The sequence below is a fragment of the Geospiza fortis genome, unplaced genomic scaffold (assembly GCF_000277835.1).
Source record: "Geospiza fortis unplaced genomic scaffold, GeoFor_1.0 scaffold524, whole genome shotgun sequence".
Classification (NCBI taxonomy): Eukaryota; Metazoa; Chordata; class Aves; order Passeriformes; family Thraupidae; genus Geospiza; species Geospiza fortis.
Genome location: NW_005054437.1, coordinates 841,138 through 857,865, shown reverse-complemented (window position 1 = coordinate 857,865; position 16,728 = coordinate 841,138). Strand labels below are relative to the sequence as shown.

The window sequence follows — 16,728 nt, the reverse complement described above, 5'->3', positions numbered from 1 at the left end:
GTGAAAGTGATAATTTGGCTCAGTTCTCAAGTTGAAAATGCCAGCATCCACTGCCAGCAGATGTCAGTGTTTTATCTTATACCACTAATTCCAAAGTGTACCCTTTGAGTATTTAAAAGAACAACATAACACCAACAGGAGACAAATCTCCATGCTTTTCTCAAAGCAGCAACAAAAATTAAAGGACATTTCTGTACCAAACCACCCCCAACTTTAGAAACACATATCCCATGTTTCTTAACCCACATACATGGGCATTTGCAGTAGTAATTAGGAGGGACAGGTAGTTCATAATAGCCCACAACAGAATCAAGAACCATTCTGTTCAGTACACCTCTCGAATCACAGAACAGTTTGGGCTGGAAGGGACCTTGAAGATCACTAAGCTTCAACCTCTCCACCCTGGGCAGGGACACCTTTCACGAGACCAGGCTGCTGAAAACCCCATCCAGTCTGGCCCTGAACACTTCCAATAATGCCCAGAGAAGTTATGGATGCCCCAAACTATTCCAGTGTCTCACCACTTTCACAGTTAAGAATTTCTTCCTAATATCTAACCTAAACCTGCCCTCTTATGGCCAAAAGCCATGCCACCTGTCACTACATGCCCTTCCAAAAAGTCCCTCACCATCTTTCTTGTAGGACCCCTTTGGTCCACAAAATAAACTACTTCCTTCATCTATGTTTGCAGAAGAGAACAATGAAAGATGGACTGAGAGAAAAAGAATGGTTTTGGAATCCGTCTGAATTGTTTAATATGTGATTACACATCTAACATTAGATTAATTATGTATGAGAAAATTATGTATGGAGTATCAGGGATCACTATTTAATCCCAGAAAAAAGGACAGAAAGTTCTGTCACTTGGCACAGAGGTTTCAATGAAACCACTGTGCTGTAACTTGACCAACAATGGAACACGGCTACTTTGCGTGTTAGAAACAAAGTGATGCACAGAGCCATCCTGTGGTAAAACATGTCAACTTCTTTAAGAGAGTCCAGGAGAGACTCTCCCTACTATGACTCCTGTTTACACTGCACACCTATTGGTCAAATTTTACAGAGTAACAACAGAACAAAATCATCTGTTTGGATGGGCAACAGTTTGCAATCTTCCTCTAGTAAGCACTTTACAATGCAGCAGCATAAACAGTTTGAATGTTTAAGTCACATAAATACAAATATATAAAAAACATATTTTAAGGATCCTAAATTCTTAAATTTCCAAACTTACCCTTTATTGGGCTGAAGAAGTTAAAAAATGAATCATTAGGTACTTGTTTAGTAATTGTCCGAACTGTGCCTCGGCCCTTGTGTTTCTGTTTCTTCTTGATTGTTTTAACTGTAACATTTTTTCCTTTCTTCCAGTCAATGGTACACCTAGAGACAGCAGGTGAGGAACAGCATTTTAACACAAGGCACCAGGGAAAAGAAGGAACTGAGCAGCAGAGCAGCAACATCAAGGCCAAGATGGCTTATCACTCTCTAGATAAAGCTGTTTGACAAGCTATGAAGTGGATCATAGTTCTAGAGATTATGTGTATGTTGGACAGGTCAAATATTTTCCTAAATGAAAATGCTATACAAGTTTGTCTTGGCAGAGTAATCACTGCCCTCACGCCACCTGTAATTCAATTCCTCTGACCCAACAACTGGACTTCTGTAACCAAGGACAGGATTAAGCTATTCCAGACAAAATCTCACCAGTCAGACTACTAGAAAACAATACATGATATCCTTTAACTACAGGTCAAGGCAGTGTCCATTTACCCTAAAAATGCATGTCCAAAGAGTGGCCAGGGAGAGGGATGTTTGAGCTGTCCAAAGAGCAGTGCTCAGACTGACCTGGCAGCCAAGCACATCAAGCTGAAGAGAGACTAATTTTCAGTTCCATTCTGCTGCTGTACAAACTGGCACTCAATGAAAAGTCTCTTTCCATTCAAACAAGTTCTACCCAAAGCTGTACATGGCGAAGAGTGAGGGGCAAACACAGCTAATACTCTTACAATGGAAATAATGGTGTCACAGTAACCCTTAAATGCCTCAAAAATACCTTGTCCTATAGACAGATGGCCAAAATCACCAGTTTTATACTTAACCTGTATAACAAGGCACAGACTCGTTTGCCTGCTCTACTCGTACCATATCTAACACCTTCCTCAACATCAACTGAAATCAATGTTTTGACAAATCAGCAATCCAGGAAAGCATTCCTAAACAGTACTTAAATATTTTGCTGTAATGAACTAAAGTTTCCTTCAAAGAGGAGTAGTCTGTTACTGAGGCACAACTTTCACTAAACATCCAAGAAGACATTTTGCCTCACTGCAGGTGAATGCTGGATTCAACAACATGTAGAACTAAAAGTCAAGAGGTTTTGAGGTTGTCAGCATGCCTTCACAAAACCAAGTATTTGGCATATCTTAAATGTGAGCTAGAAAACCCCAAAAACCACACCAACAAAACATGTCCTTGAAGCAGTAGGAAAAAACCCTAAAAACCAAATAATCACCAGCAGAAAAGAATACTTAGATGTTAAGAAAAATAGGGTACAAAAGCCATTTTTCATTTGTGTCAGCTCTGCTCTGGCACTGGAATTTGGTTATAGAGCAGTAATCCTGGATAGGAATAGAAAGGGTTTGCTTAGATGGAACGATTCCTTTACCCCCAAAAAATTGAGGTGTTTAACTCAATAGGCTTCCAGAACAGACATGAGAATTCACCATCCACAGCTGTTTTCTGAACGTGTGTTGCAAACACAATAAAAGTAAAATTTAAAAAAATTGCTGCACTAGCCACAGCTGCCAGGATCAAACTGCATAACCTTTATGTTCCAGCCTCAAAGCAGGCTGAAAGAACACATGATAAATATGACCTATTCCTGCCTGATAATAACAAACCAACTCCTGCTGGAATAAAAATTGCTGAGATGACAAGAATCCAAGAGAGTCCAAGGCTACTTATCAGACTGAGGATGAGGGTAGTCTGTGAGAAGTAAGAACTCAAAATAATTTACCCAGTTATCTGGAAATAAAGGGTTTGTTACCTTAATTAGAGAACTATTAAATTAGAATGGTGTTCAATTTAAAATGTACACAATGTTAAAATATATCTCCATCTATGCATCTGTTACTTCTGCATGCTGAGACTAACATCATCATCATACCTACAAACATTCCCAGCTTTGAAGTCAGTAACAATTTTATCTTTACTAATCATTATCGCGATAAGCAAAAAAAATTACGCATTTGTACTTCAGAAGCTTTTTGAATTTCAGCTTTCCTTACCCCTCACAATCAACTATTTCAGGTCCTTCAAATGAAAAGGGATCTGTCTTGTCTGGCTCCGACTTCATCTTGTATGTTTTTGTCAGGACTGAATTAGAAAAGTAGTCATTGGGCCCAAAGTGGAACTCTAATGAGAAAGACTGGAAGAAATTTTATGTTACTACTAACTTTCATCTATGAAATAGTGCATCAGCATAATTATCATTAATCAAACTCTGAAAATAGGAAAAAAAAACTGATGGCAAACATATTTGAAACTACAGCGGAAGCAGGAAATTATGAATGTCAATGAATTTCAAATATGCAAGAAGCTACAACAACCTCGGCTTAGATTCAAATTATAAACAGGTAATTAGTAGATTTCATTCACCTTCACATACAGAACTGCTGTCTTGAAAGCAAGCTTAGAGGTATTTTCAGAAAAGTCTTGATTTCATTTTCTATGGAAGCCTCTCATCATCCTTGCACTAGGGATGAAGTTGTTATTATGAAGTAATTTTAGCATTGTAACACCACCATGTATTTCTACTGCTCCCCCAAGTCTGATCAATACCAGGATCTTAAGAGAGTGAATCAGACTTTATTTCCAGTTAAAGCACAATTTAGATTGCAAAAGTCTATTTAAATGGCACAGTCCCCCTGGAACCAGAGGGTTTTTTTCCATTTGATAATAGAAAATCCTGCAAAGGAACACTGATTTCATAAACTGAGTCCTACAACCAACATGTCTCAAGAGTTTACAGCCTGAAGCAGATGTTTCTGGCTATGTTTGAACCTCCTCTGGCACCCAGAAATTGTTTGCAAAGATTCAGTTTCTTACATGGAGAACAAAAAGCTCCAGTTACAGAAAACCACAGCATCCATGATGCATCAATTTTCAGTAAAGGTTTCTAAACTCCCTGCATAATGCTCACTTTGCACTCAGGATCAACTATGAACATTTTAAAGTACACTAAAACTCAAGCTGTCTTGGAAAGGGGAAGCACAAAAGAATAAAGTTTTTTGGCAGTACTGATTTAGTGACTTGAAGGGGGGAAAAGTCTGCAGGTCAATTCAGCACAACAGAAGGACTGAAAGCCAAAGCTTCCAACACCACTGCCCAGCCACAGCACGCGTAACAGTTACTTTAAATATCTGATTTACTCTCCCAGCAATATGCATTACGAATTAGCCCTAATCTGCATACAAAACAGATTACATAACTGCCAAAAGACTGGTCCTGAATATACTTCCACAGGCATTCTTCACACTCAGGCCAGAAAACTGCCTGTTATCACCAAGTCTGCCTTGCCATCCTTTTTCTCAAGGCTATTCATGCGCGGACAAGATAAATAACTCAGGACAGTTATTTAGTAACAGCCTGCTCATCAGATATTTATCCCTCACTCATCTCCCAAAGGCCCCTAATCTTTCTAAGACCCCATGAATCTCCTCACATGACTCAGGCCTGCTAAGAGAGTGGTCAAGGAGTGATGGAGACTAATTGCAACAGCAGCCTCCCCAACCCCTGTGTTCCCTGTTTAAGGACAGGAAGCCACTGGAACCCAGCAGTACACTGGAATATCTGTGTTGATTTCAGTGGCTATTTCAGCTTTACTTCCCTTTGAAGCAATTCAAGACAGCTGCATGGTTTGGAGGCTGCCTTCAGCTAAGGCTAATCTCTCTCTGGCAAACATGCTCAGGGGAAGAGTTACAAACTTAGCTGATCCACTACCAGTGACGAACACTCATACCCAAATAATCCCATAAACCATCACTGGGGCTATAAATAACCAACCAGTGGCACTATTTAGCATGCAGGATCCCAAGGGCTAGCAAGACAAAAATATCTGCACACACTGCATTTCACCATCTCACTGTATACCTGCTAATTCGGAGACAAGCTTCAAGCTCCACATAATATCTGAAGTGTGTAATAACCTTTCCAATACTCTTTATGTGGACATCTCTGGGGTTTTTTTCATCAAATATGTAATCATGAAGTTCAAAAAAAAAAGAAACTGCCTTTTTTTAAGCTACCTAAGTTATACCTAGATGCATCATCCAGGGCTGAATATGCTAGCTAAGGATCCTGATTATAAAATACATATGAGTTTACCCATGTGGTTATAAATAAATAAAGTAAATAGTAATGAAGTCATTTATGCTTTACGCAGATGAAAGTTTCTATGTGCAGGCCATAACAAAGAGGACTTCGAAGCACTTTAATTGTAGACAAGTAAATCCACTTTTGGAGTGCCATAACTACAATTAATTGTTTTGGGTCAACAGTAAATCAGAAAATTCCTAATTATCATGTATTTCTTGAGCAGCAAAATCTAATCTCCAGCAGAATTAGTGTATGTATGACACACTGGTTATGTGAAGTTCATACAGTACAAAGCTACCACTGCTGCACCAATTTTCAACAAAGAACTGCAGATTTTGTTGAAAGACAGTCACATACAGCTGCAGAACAGGTTTCACTCAAGCAGTTAGAAACACATCCTTTGTCTCCAGATACAGAAGGGACATGGGAGTTTGTCAGCCTTCCATTACTGGATTTAATGTAGCACTGGAATGGAACCTATTTGCAGAAAAATGCTGTCAAAAGGTTACGAACAGTGCAAGACCAGATAAATCCAATGTGTAAAGAGTTCTCCAGCTTAAGGTACTATAAAACAAAGCTGATGAGAACACAAAAATCATGTAGGCAAAAAAAACCCTTTTCCCATCTCATCCAAATGCCACTGAATAGATATGCTTCAAGACACAACAGGCAATTTCTTAGAATACCTTACTTTGTGCTTAGACAACTCATTTTCTTCCTAAAATTCATATCCTCTCCCTAAGCCCTGCAATCTTTAGAAACTTAATTCTCAGTTTTTCTCTGCCATACTACTTTCTTGCCAATTATCAGCCTGAGTGTTTCAGTACTAGCAGAGTAAAGACAATAAGGATAAAAAACAGAATCCAAAGGAGCCCTGAAACAACTTGCTATTAGCCATTGAAAGCTATTCTGATAAAGTCCTCCCATCTTTCTTGTGTCAATCTTCAATGATGGCTGTTCTGCATTTATTTCAGGCATTATCAGAAGACCATTTCTACGTAAGGCAAAACAAAAATTACCAAATATAAGAAAAAAGCCAGAATGACAAAATTTAAAGGAAGTATGTGTAGGCTCAAATTCCATCCTTCTCCCTGCCTCCCCTTCAAAGGGAGTTCAAGGAGTAAGTATAGTCTGCCTAAATTGAATAAGCAGCAGAGCAACTTCTTTTCAAGAAACACAATATCTGTTTCTGTACATCAAACTTAAACAAGAACAAATTTCCAAAATCTAAAAAACATGAAGTAGTACTTTAAAGAATACTCATGAGGTACACTTTTAAAATACTATCTAATATATTTTCTATTCTTTTCAACAGGCACAGTATCTATAATCATTCTCTTTGATTAGTATTACCAAGTCATATTGCTTTTGATATAATATTTGATGCACAGAATTTTTCCCACAATTCATTTTCAAATCAAAAGCAGTCATGTAATTGTGTTACTAAGAGCAGCTACACTTGAATTTGAGAAAGAAAAAGAAAGCAAAAACTAGACAGATCTCAGCCAGAATTTTAATCTAGAAACTACAGTAATGTCAGAGCTGTCCAGGCTAAGAATGAAAGAGCAGAAAGTAAGGAAAGCTGGAAATAAATCTTTCAAAGGCAATGCATGAAAATAATACCTTAGAAAGAAACCTCCCCCACATACAACAACAGCCAAAGAGAGCTGAATTAATATTTTGGAATGCTGCTCACTTCATTACTATAATCTTCATGAGAAACAAGCAGAGAAAACTCACCATAGGCTGTCCTGGTTCAGAAAACTTAACTTTAATATCCTGCAGATGTTTCAAGATCGGTTCATCATATTCCTAAACAGAAAAAAGTAAAATTCAATTCAGCAGGCAATATTTAGAAAAAGAGTCTCTCCTTAAGAAAGAAGTGCACCTTGTAACTAATTCAACAATTTCAGCTAAAGTAAAGATCTAGATCTAAATTTCTTAATCATAGTTGTAAATTCTATTTGCTAAATTCTCAGTCATTTTAGGGCTGATCTTCGGTAAACAAAGCTGCTGGGATGTATTACTGAAGATACAGTAACTTCATTCAAGGTATTTATTACCAGTGAGATTCAGAGGCAGACACACTCCAGGGAATTCTTCTGTAACAGCATTAAAAGCCACTAATACAAGCACAGGCATAACTACCTAAGCTATTTAACACAAGGTATTCTTATAACCTTGCAACAATAATCCTTTATGGATTAAACTAAAAATGCTTGTCCGTCATTTCAAGCATCTTCAGGGATTCCAAAGACTCAAAAGATTTTGTGTCTTACACCCAAGGATTGACTCTCACTCCACAAGGACTGACTATCAACAGGAAAAGCAGAAATTCATTTGACACAGCAGAAGTTGTTCATTTCAGCGTAAAAACTTACTTGTACTAATTCACTTAGCATATCTACATTCCTAAAGATAGTAAACCAGAAGTCTGGAATTCCTTTGACATTTGCCTCTTCCGCTTTTTCATCTATTACCACTGCATTTTTCAGTTCTCCCTGGGAAAGAAATATGGGAACAGCTGAGAAATTAAATTGTGACTTCTTAGTATATTTAATAAACAGAAACAGAAGTACAAAACAATTGCCATCTCTGAAGCTGTGTTTAAGGAACATTTTATTGTTTATTCCTCTGCAAATGAAGTTAAGAGACACAAGGTTTATTTACACAACTGAACATATACACAATTCAGATTTACTTTCAACTCATTTGAAATTCTTCTATATGAAGACTAAATAAACCAAGTGTCTGCTTCACTGATTTGACACAACAGAAATAATTAAAACACTTTCTATCTTTCTAGAAAGAGAAGAAATACAAATGCGTATTTTTCTATTAATCTAATTTCTGTAGCTCCATAAGCCACCTACAGCATTCCATCTAAAAACTTAAATTTTAACTTCGTCCTCTGAAATGCTGTTTTAGCTTGCCCATTTTGCAGAATACTTGTAAAGTTGTTTTTTACAGGTATCTTTCATTATTATGCTGCGTCTAATTATTACTATTTTGAGAAACAGGACGTCCTCCACATAACTGATGTCAAATGTTATAAAAAAGAAGAATGAGGAAGCAATCCTAAACAACCCTGGGAATTCAGTTTGAAAGCTGCACCTTTTCTTTTACACCACTAGATAGCAGCAGATATTTAAAATGTTTCTGGCAGTTGCTTGGGTTATGACGTGCCAAAAATACAAAGCTGCAGTTTATTTCCCATCTAGACATGTTTCTGATTTTATTGTAAGGAATATAGCCTGTCAAAGCTGTATTTACAGAGAGCCTAAGGAATGTTTTTTGCTCATGCACATGGAGCACTGTGTCATGCTAAATCTCAGGAGATCAGTAAAAACAAAGAACAATTCACTTTGAATAGAGAAAAAAAACAAGAAGGAATCAGGCTAAGGAAAAAATGCAAAGAAAACCTGACAGAATGGCAAACAGTTTTCTAAGTAGGCCGCTTTTCTGAGACAAAGCCTGAGCACACATCTCTAGAAATCATGCTGGGAAAGTAACAGGCAGCCCACAGACTATATCATGCCTCCTAAATCTAGACAGCTCCTACTCAATGGACAAGCAGGAATCCACCAGCCAAGCAGACACTTTATTAGCTTGATTCTGTTTTATGACTGTGTGACAAGTGTCCCACCTGTATTTATGAAAATGAAAGCTAATGATGTCCCCCAAAATAATGGAGACAGGCAGAGAACCAACCAGTCCTGTATTATCTTAGGGTTTCATGTCGCACTGGAATGGAACCCATTAGCAGGAAGGTGCTGTTAACAGGTTACGAACAGTGCCAACAAAGGCAACTCCTCAATTCCTCCAAGTCACAAATTTGAACAAAGGCTAAACTAATGGTGCAGAAGCTTTCACTTGGCCATAACAGTGCATTCATCAGAAGAACACATCACTGACACTAAAGTCCTTTCAATGGGAAGAACAAGAATGTAATTCTGACAATCTGATATATCCATGGCAGATGACCCAGCTTATACTCACAGCCAGTTTTTCTTCATCCTCATTTTCACTGTGCCATTCTGCCTCTGCATCTGTGGGTTCAGCTTCCCCATTTATAAACTCTCTTCTCTGTGACAAAAAACCCAAAAGTGTAATTGAAGATGTAAAATTATATATACGCAACCAGAACTGACAGGAACAAACAAATAAAAATTATATACATAATTATCCTACCTTATCAAAAAGAGGCTGATAGAGTGCTGCATATTTTCTCTCTAAGTCATGTACTTCTTCATAGAATTTAGCTTCTATATGGGCACATTTCACCTGGAGCTTTTTCAAGGCATCAATTCTTCTTATCACTGCTTTTGGAAAGCTAAAAATCAAAATTATTTAAGGTTAAAAGTTAGTTGCCTCAGCATTATTTCACATATTACTGAGAATTAGGTTGCTTATAACTACATGCAATTTTAAATAAAAGGCTTATGTCAAACATACATGTTTCTCCAAAACCTATTTCAAAAAGTTGAAAGAATCCTCTCCTACCCAAGTTGTTCTCAAAGGTGTTATCTTCTGTTCCATTCCCTGGGGCCACTACCCTCCCCGTGTAGTTCAGAGATCTGAAATTAATACCTTTGTTTACACCTAAACTTTGAGACTAGATTTGTGTTGATCCATTTATGAAAAATAAGAACTGTGCATTCTACAGGAGAAAGCTTTGTTTCACGGGTCATACTCGTAAAGCACACACTGCCCATCTGCACTTTAAATTATTAAACATTTAGATATAGTCATGTACAAAGATGTCTTTATAAAACTTAGATTTTTTTTCTAAAAAGAGGTCTACAGCCAGCTATCCTCAGTCAAGAAATAAAAGCATAAGTATTTACTAAAGGCAGCATTTAAATCTACTTTACAGTTAATATAAAACTAAGCTTCAAACTAGAGATATACAAGTGCTGAACTTTCCATTACATCCAGGACAGCAATCTTATAGAAATCATCAGTCACTGTAGCACATACCCTGTTTGAATAAGGGTCACAGAAGGAAACAAAAGAGGGGAGGGAGTTATTTCTATCCAAAACAAGAAATGGCCATGGTAAATATTGAACGGGACAAAATTTTGTTTACAAGTTTGCATGAGGTAAAACTTCACTCTTCTTCCAGAAGTAAGACACTATGAATCACAGGTTAAGTAAACCATTTTTCTTAGTGAATAATTTATTCTAATTTTCTACCTTAATTACACAGTAATAATATTCTATTATGCCTTCAGTCTTTCAGTATTTTATCATGCCCAGTACTTACGTTTCAATGTAACTGGAAGGAGTAACTGATGTGTTGTCAAGACGCTCCTGAAGAGCTGCCAGGACCTGTGGATTTTGCATCACTTGGTCTGCCAGCTTTTCTATGAAGACAGAAAACCCCTTTTAAACAAATTTGCAGACTTATAATGTTTTTTTCATATTGTGTCTTACAGTAGTCACAGTAAAAATACTATTTTCACACCTCAAATAACACCACTATTTGAGGTGTGAAAATAGTGAGTATTTTACTACTAACAGAATTACTTCAGGACCAGATTTCAGGAATATAAAGTTGGGTCATGATAGAAAAAGCACTCTTCTCTTTGCAAATCTATCAGTTGCTTTTACAAGCAAGTATTACATTGACAACATAGGCAAATTTCCTGTTGTCCCCTTATGTTAGAAAGTACAAAACAGAAGCTTCTCTATCCTTCTGTATTAGCTGTACCTTAAAATCCACATACAAATTTTCAGGAGGAGAACCACTGATTTACACTTCCAAGACATCTGTTTTCCAGCTAGTATGACTCCTGAAAAAGCCCTTCCAACTCTGTGTACAGTACAATAAGCAGCACAGCACTGTGACCTTGACAACTACTTAGATTTACCTCAAGAAGATTTTATAATCTGTAAGAATCCTCAACCATCACAACACTTCCCAGAAGACAACTTTTACAGGAGTTCAGATCTAAAATGCTTCTGGTTAGGTGTTAAAAACCCTTACTAATAACCATGCACCGTGCCAAGGTGTGAAGACTTTTGCTTTTCATATCTTTCCATTCTTTCTCAGTGCTCTTTTCCCCAGACATTAAAAACCCAATAAATTGCACAGCACACACTAACATGGTGAAGCTTTTCTACACTTGCATTTGTGTGTTGCTTTGTTTTTCTTACTTATTTGGAATTTTGTTGTTGTTTTTTCTCAAGCAACTTGACTTTAAAAATTATTCAATGGTGTCTACCAGTTCTCATGCGATTTTCAATTGCCAGTCACAAAGGATTTATTAAAAAAAAGGTAATGAGGGAGACCTAAAGAACATTCAGTGACCACATATATGAAACATATTTCACCATAACTTACAAATTTGAGTATCTGAAGAAATAATGGAACTGTAGCTTTTCTGCACTCAGAAACATTAATTTGAAAAACACTACTCAGCAGTTATTTGTAGACCTTGCTAATGGAGAATAAAAACTTCCAAGACACATTCTGAAGATGCACTTTCTGAGAAACAAGAGAGTAAAGAACTAGCAAACAGAACCGCCCATTTTGGTAATTATGCTGACAAAGAATACATGTCGTTACAAGCCAATCTTTGCAGGCCTTATTGCAAGGGTCTAGAGGGTCATTTCAGGCAATGGTAAAGCACCACAGTCACAACACACACAACAATACAGCCTTCACTCTGGTTTTGGCTGCAATAAACATGGAAAACATCAGAGAGTGAACAGTTAGCCTAAAACCCATTGTTTTAATAGTTTTGCTTTCAGCTGTGAACACATCTTCAGTTTTGACTGTAAAGGCTTGTTACACTTCTGTAATGTCACCTACTACTATGTATTTCATACCTTTTTTGTTGCTTGCATTTTTAGCAGCCTCCAGAGACTCTGAAGCAGTATCTTCTGTTTTACTAAAAGAATTCAAAGGGTAACATATTAAAATAGCATCACATTACACAAATGTCAGCATTTAAGTACTTTGGTTTACTACAGACATGTTTTATAGACAAGTATCCCAATAAAAGGCATATTTATGTCTTCAAGCTTGTGAAAACTAAAAAGAAACAAACCAACCTCAAAACAAAACATAACAAGCCCAAAACAAAAACGTCTGACAGATAAATTCATCTCATTAAGTGAATGGCTGGCCATTCATGTGTATGATTCAGTCTGTGAATCATGTGGCCATTCACTCTGCACAGGAAAGTGTTTTTACTCACAGATGAAAATATAAGACACTTTTAGTCTAAGTGATGGAGAAAAACATGAGAAAGGATGCAGCTATGAAAGGAAGATGAACAAGAGATAAAAGCTCTGTTTCCAATTTCTCTGACAAACTGTTTTGATAGAGACATGCACTCCTACTCTAAAAGACATGTCCCTGGCCTCCCCAGCTCCCTGCTGCAAGGTCTTCCATCTCACTTCCTCGGCTGGAGAAGGAGAGGGCCCAGCATGAGTCAAGACCAGCAAGTATTCCCTGCGCTTCCTGCCACTTTAGAGGTCACAAAATGCACACTGGATATTGCTGAAATTAACCCTAACACACAAAACCAGAAGAGATAGCACATATGTAAATGGGTATTATCAGGTACAGGACAGACCAGCTTATCCAGCACTGCAAGCCTCAGAAGAGCAGCAGCACATATAGATTTGCACCAGTTCCATAAAAATAATGTGTGGTCAAAAAATACTACATAAACTAGAAAAAAAAAGATGTCTTTTTGCATGCTTAAATTACATAGATTAAAGAAACACTAAGGCTCTTCAGTTCTTTAGAGCATTTAGAAAAATATTACCATTTTATTCTTATCCAAGTCTGGTAATCCACTCTTCACAGGTTAAAAAAACCAACAAAAACCTCTCCAGCAGAACACCAGATATACACTTGGCTCTAACTACCTTGATTTAATTTCAGGAAAACAGCCCAACATACCTGTTATCTGCCATCTGTGTGCCTGTATCCACCTGCAAATTGAAAAGTAGTGTTTAAAAATACTTGAACAGTAATTTGTTTACCTCAACAGAAGATGAAAATAGAACAGGTCATTGTTTAAAACCGCAATGCAAATTAACAGCTACTGTTTTTTTCTATAAAATTCATCATGCCTAATCCCTCCCAGGAAAGAATAGCTACCACAGTACCCAACTCAAAATGAAACCTGCTCAGCTTTTGAAGTCTGTCAGGTGGTTTAACCCTCTCAGAAGTTATTTTTTCTGTTAAATATTCCAGATACTAATGAATTTCTACCCAGTCATGGGTCTTCAGTCTGAAGGTAAGTGCCACAGTTTCCTAGATTAGTTCAGCATTCTATCAAAAAAAGCCAAAGAGGAAGACATAAATGTATTATTTTCTAATTCCTTGACAACATCATAGTAAATAATGAATTTTTAATCTCTGCCTATATAGCATACTTGAGCAAAAGTTCAAATGAACTAATTACAGTAACTTCCAAATCACTTTTTTCTTTTATCACCCAAGCAGAAAAACATGTTCCACATGTCTGTCTAACCAGGGTTATTTTTGTGAGTAGCTGCTTCTGCTGCTCTACAATGTGCCTAAAACTGCTGCTATATAAAAAAAACTCCAAATAGAAGACAATTATCTAGCAAGAGAAGGGGTTTTGACAGTAGCTAGGAAGAGAGAATCCCCTGTATAAAGATCTGCTCCTTATTTATCAGGAGTCAGAAAATGAGGAGGAATGAGAGAAGTTAAAACCTCGTTATTAACAATGATTGGTGCCAAGTTTAGCACAGCTACCCCAGCCCCCAATATCTAAATTAGCTCTCCTGAGAAACCAGAGGGAGCCAGATTGTCTAACCTATTCTGCTGTTCTTTCTTTTCTGGGGTGAAATAGCCCAGCCTGCACATGTATTTCAGTAACAGATTGGGGTTTTTAACCCCCACTTTAAAAAGCTGATCACAAATCACAGTAATCACTACCTGCCATAGAAGCACAGGTGGTGTTTTCCACCACCAAGCTTTCACGAAAGCAGACCTTGGTCTGTGAGTCAAATTCAGAACAAAAAGCAGCTTCAATCATTCAGAGCTGACAGGTCTGATTTCTCCAGCTCTCTGAAGGCCAAGGAGGCTGACCTCAGGCCCAGCTTCCAACAGGGGGCTACCAAAGAAGAACCTGAGAGCTAATGCCAACTTGAGCGGCAGCCCAGAGATTGCACGCACTCTTCCATCTGGAAAATGCTGAATGCTGCTCTCAGCTGCAAAAGCAACACTTGCACAACCATTTCAAACTGAGCTGAAAAGCTTTGTTGGTTTTCAGCAGTACTAACAGTGCACTTCAGATTATTCCACAGGAAGTTGTTCACATCTCCCATAAAAGCCTGGAAGCCCACCCTTCAGGTTCAGCCCAGGAACAAAACAAAGGGGCTTCTGGCACAGAGGTGTTCCACCAGCTCAGGCTGATTTACTTCCAAACACTTCCTCTTGCCTTACACACAACAGGAGAAAGTGGCAATGCCAGCAACCACCTGCTAGAGCAAACCAGATTTTTACAATCTCACAGCTGAAGAAAAGGAGCATAAACGAGCATTTCCTTCCACAGCAACAAAAGGCAGGGGAAAAAAGATACAATTAAAAAAGGTAAAACAGAGCAAACGGACCTAATATCAGAGTTCAGCCAACAAGTTACATGATGCCAGTCACTATTAGAGGAGGCAACAGTAGGCAACTAAAAATGCAGACTGGCAGTACTTAAAAATTACCCTCCAAGACTTGTGACTTCCAGCCTTGGCCCAGCAACCCAGCTAATGGAACAGACTCTACTCCACATGAAAATTCTTCTGCTCAGCTGTTTGTGCTATATTTCCTGCAGGGAGCTACTCCTCAAAGGAAGACAAGATCCTCATGTGTGTTTGGAAAACATGGAATAATGTTTGAATAGCAGCTGAATTCATCTCCACTGGAACAGGCATGAACTGGGCATGTCCTGACAAAAGCCACTCACAAGGAACAAGCAAGAATAAAAAAAAAAGAAAAAAGGCACCATTCCCTGGTGCAAATACATACTTCAAGTCTTGTTTCACCCCTAGAGTTGTGCCTTTGGCAACTGGAAAGTAAAAAGAAGTATATAAATAAATAATCAGATGCAACTTTCTTAGAAGACAGCTTGTGATTCCCAGTTTCATTCCAGCTGCCTTGCACTGACTTCACTGCCACAGAGGCACCAACAAAACTGTTTGGGACAAGCTGGTGAGGACAGTGGAGGGGAGGGAAAGGTAATTTTAGAGCTGGAGTTGAGCACACACCAGCTGAAAAAAAACAGTACCAAGGCACTAAGCCCTCATGGCCATTGTCTCCATTGTTTTCCAAGCAACTTTACAGGCAATGAAGACGTGAGAAAGCAACCAGAACCCAAGGAAGTAACAACAGAAGGAATCATTATTATTGCTGCCACCACCATTAAGAGGCCAAATTAGTGCCTCACTTCTCCTGTTTCCCAATGACTCACGCAGACGAAGCTTTGGGGATGGAGGAGATCAGATCAAGCCCCTGTCCTACAAGGCAGTTACTGCTGCAACTTGTCTGGCACACATGTCACACACCCTCAATCCCCCTTAAAGCTGCAGGAAACTGTAAACTGGATGCACACCACGATAGGAAGAGTTCATTACAAGGACAATATCCTGAAGGACAAAAATGCAAGGAAAAAATCTACACACTAGCAAGATGTACTCATAAATAGAAGTGTACACGGAATAAATCTTCTCTGCCTTGCACAAACCTTCTAAACACAACAGAAGGACAAAACAGGAAACTGAAGGGCTCCTGAACTCACAGGAAGACTCCTGCCCACAGCTGTTAAATGTTTTCCGTAACTACAACAAATCAGAAGAGAAAGTTACAGCTTCCGTTTCAGAGGCACTGAGCTGTAACCCCGCGGGAAGCCACAAACAAACAGTCGGATACTTTCTGTAAGGATAATAAGGGATCATGAAAAATTATTTGGGGAAGAAACTCATTCACCTGTTCCACAAGCCCCGGAGATGAGGAATACTTAGCTCACCTCCGAAGTTTTGTAAAAGGAACACTATTTTCTTTAGAGATGACCTCATAAAAATGTTCCTAGTAATTCCGGCTTCATCTGTAACTCCCACACTCGCGCCCCTATCTTTCTATTTGAAAGCCTCGTGAGCAGATGCTACAGGAAGGGAATCTGACAAATCCTACGGGCACCAGTATTGTGTGCAGTAAACAATCGCAGCATCAAAGAAAATCTCAAACAGGCCCTAAACGGGGGACAAGGAAACCGAAATGCAAAACCGAGCCCCCGAACCGCCCGCCGCGCTGCGGGAACACAACACCGCGCCTGAGATCAGGCCACAGCATCGCACCCCAGCCAAGCAGCGAAG

At 38.5% G+C, this 16,728-nt stretch overlaps 1 protein-coding gene and 2 non-coding genes across 6 annotated transcripts in view; all 3 read right to left on the bottom strand.

Moving 5' to 3' along the window:
• The window catches only part of NAP1L4 (nucleosome assembly protein 1 like 4), a 24,072-nt gene extending 10,748 nt beyond the window's left edge, over positions 1–13,324 (bottom strand). For all 4 annotated transcript variants that reach the window (XR_004082397.1, XR_004082396.1, XM_005427196.2 and 1 more), the window contains exons 1-9: positions 13,295–13,324; positions 12,211–12,272; positions 10,643–10,742; positions 9,568–9,709; positions 9,376–9,462; positions 7,758–7,877; positions 7,117–7,188; positions 3,288–3,427; positions 1,235–1,380 (exon numbers count right to left, since the gene is read on the bottom strand). Coding sequence is in view for 2 of the 4 variants with exons in the window: in XM_005427196.2 (XP_005427253.1) it covers positions 1,235–1,380; positions 3,288–3,427; positions 7,117–7,188; positions 7,758–7,877; positions 9,376–9,462; positions 9,568–9,709; positions 10,643–10,742; positions 12,211–12,272; positions 13,295–13,308 (883 nt within the window). In the remaining 2 variants the exon portion in view is untranslated. The remainder of the gene's footprint in view (positions 1–1,234; positions 1,381–3,287; positions 3,428–7,116; positions 7,189–7,757; positions 7,878–9,375; positions 9,463–9,567; positions 9,710–10,642; positions 10,743–12,210; positions 12,273–13,294) is intronic.
• On the bottom strand, positions 5,775–5,896 carry LOC115948591. The gene has a single exon (XR_004082399.1). It is a non-coding gene; the product is annotated as a small nucleolar RNA SNORA54 (small nucleolar RNA).
• On the bottom strand, positions 9,048–9,175 carry LOC115948592. The gene has a single exon (XR_004082400.1). It is a non-coding gene; the product is annotated as a small nucleolar RNA SNORA54 (small nucleolar RNA).
• Positions 13,325–16,728: the final 3,404 nt, after the last annotated feature.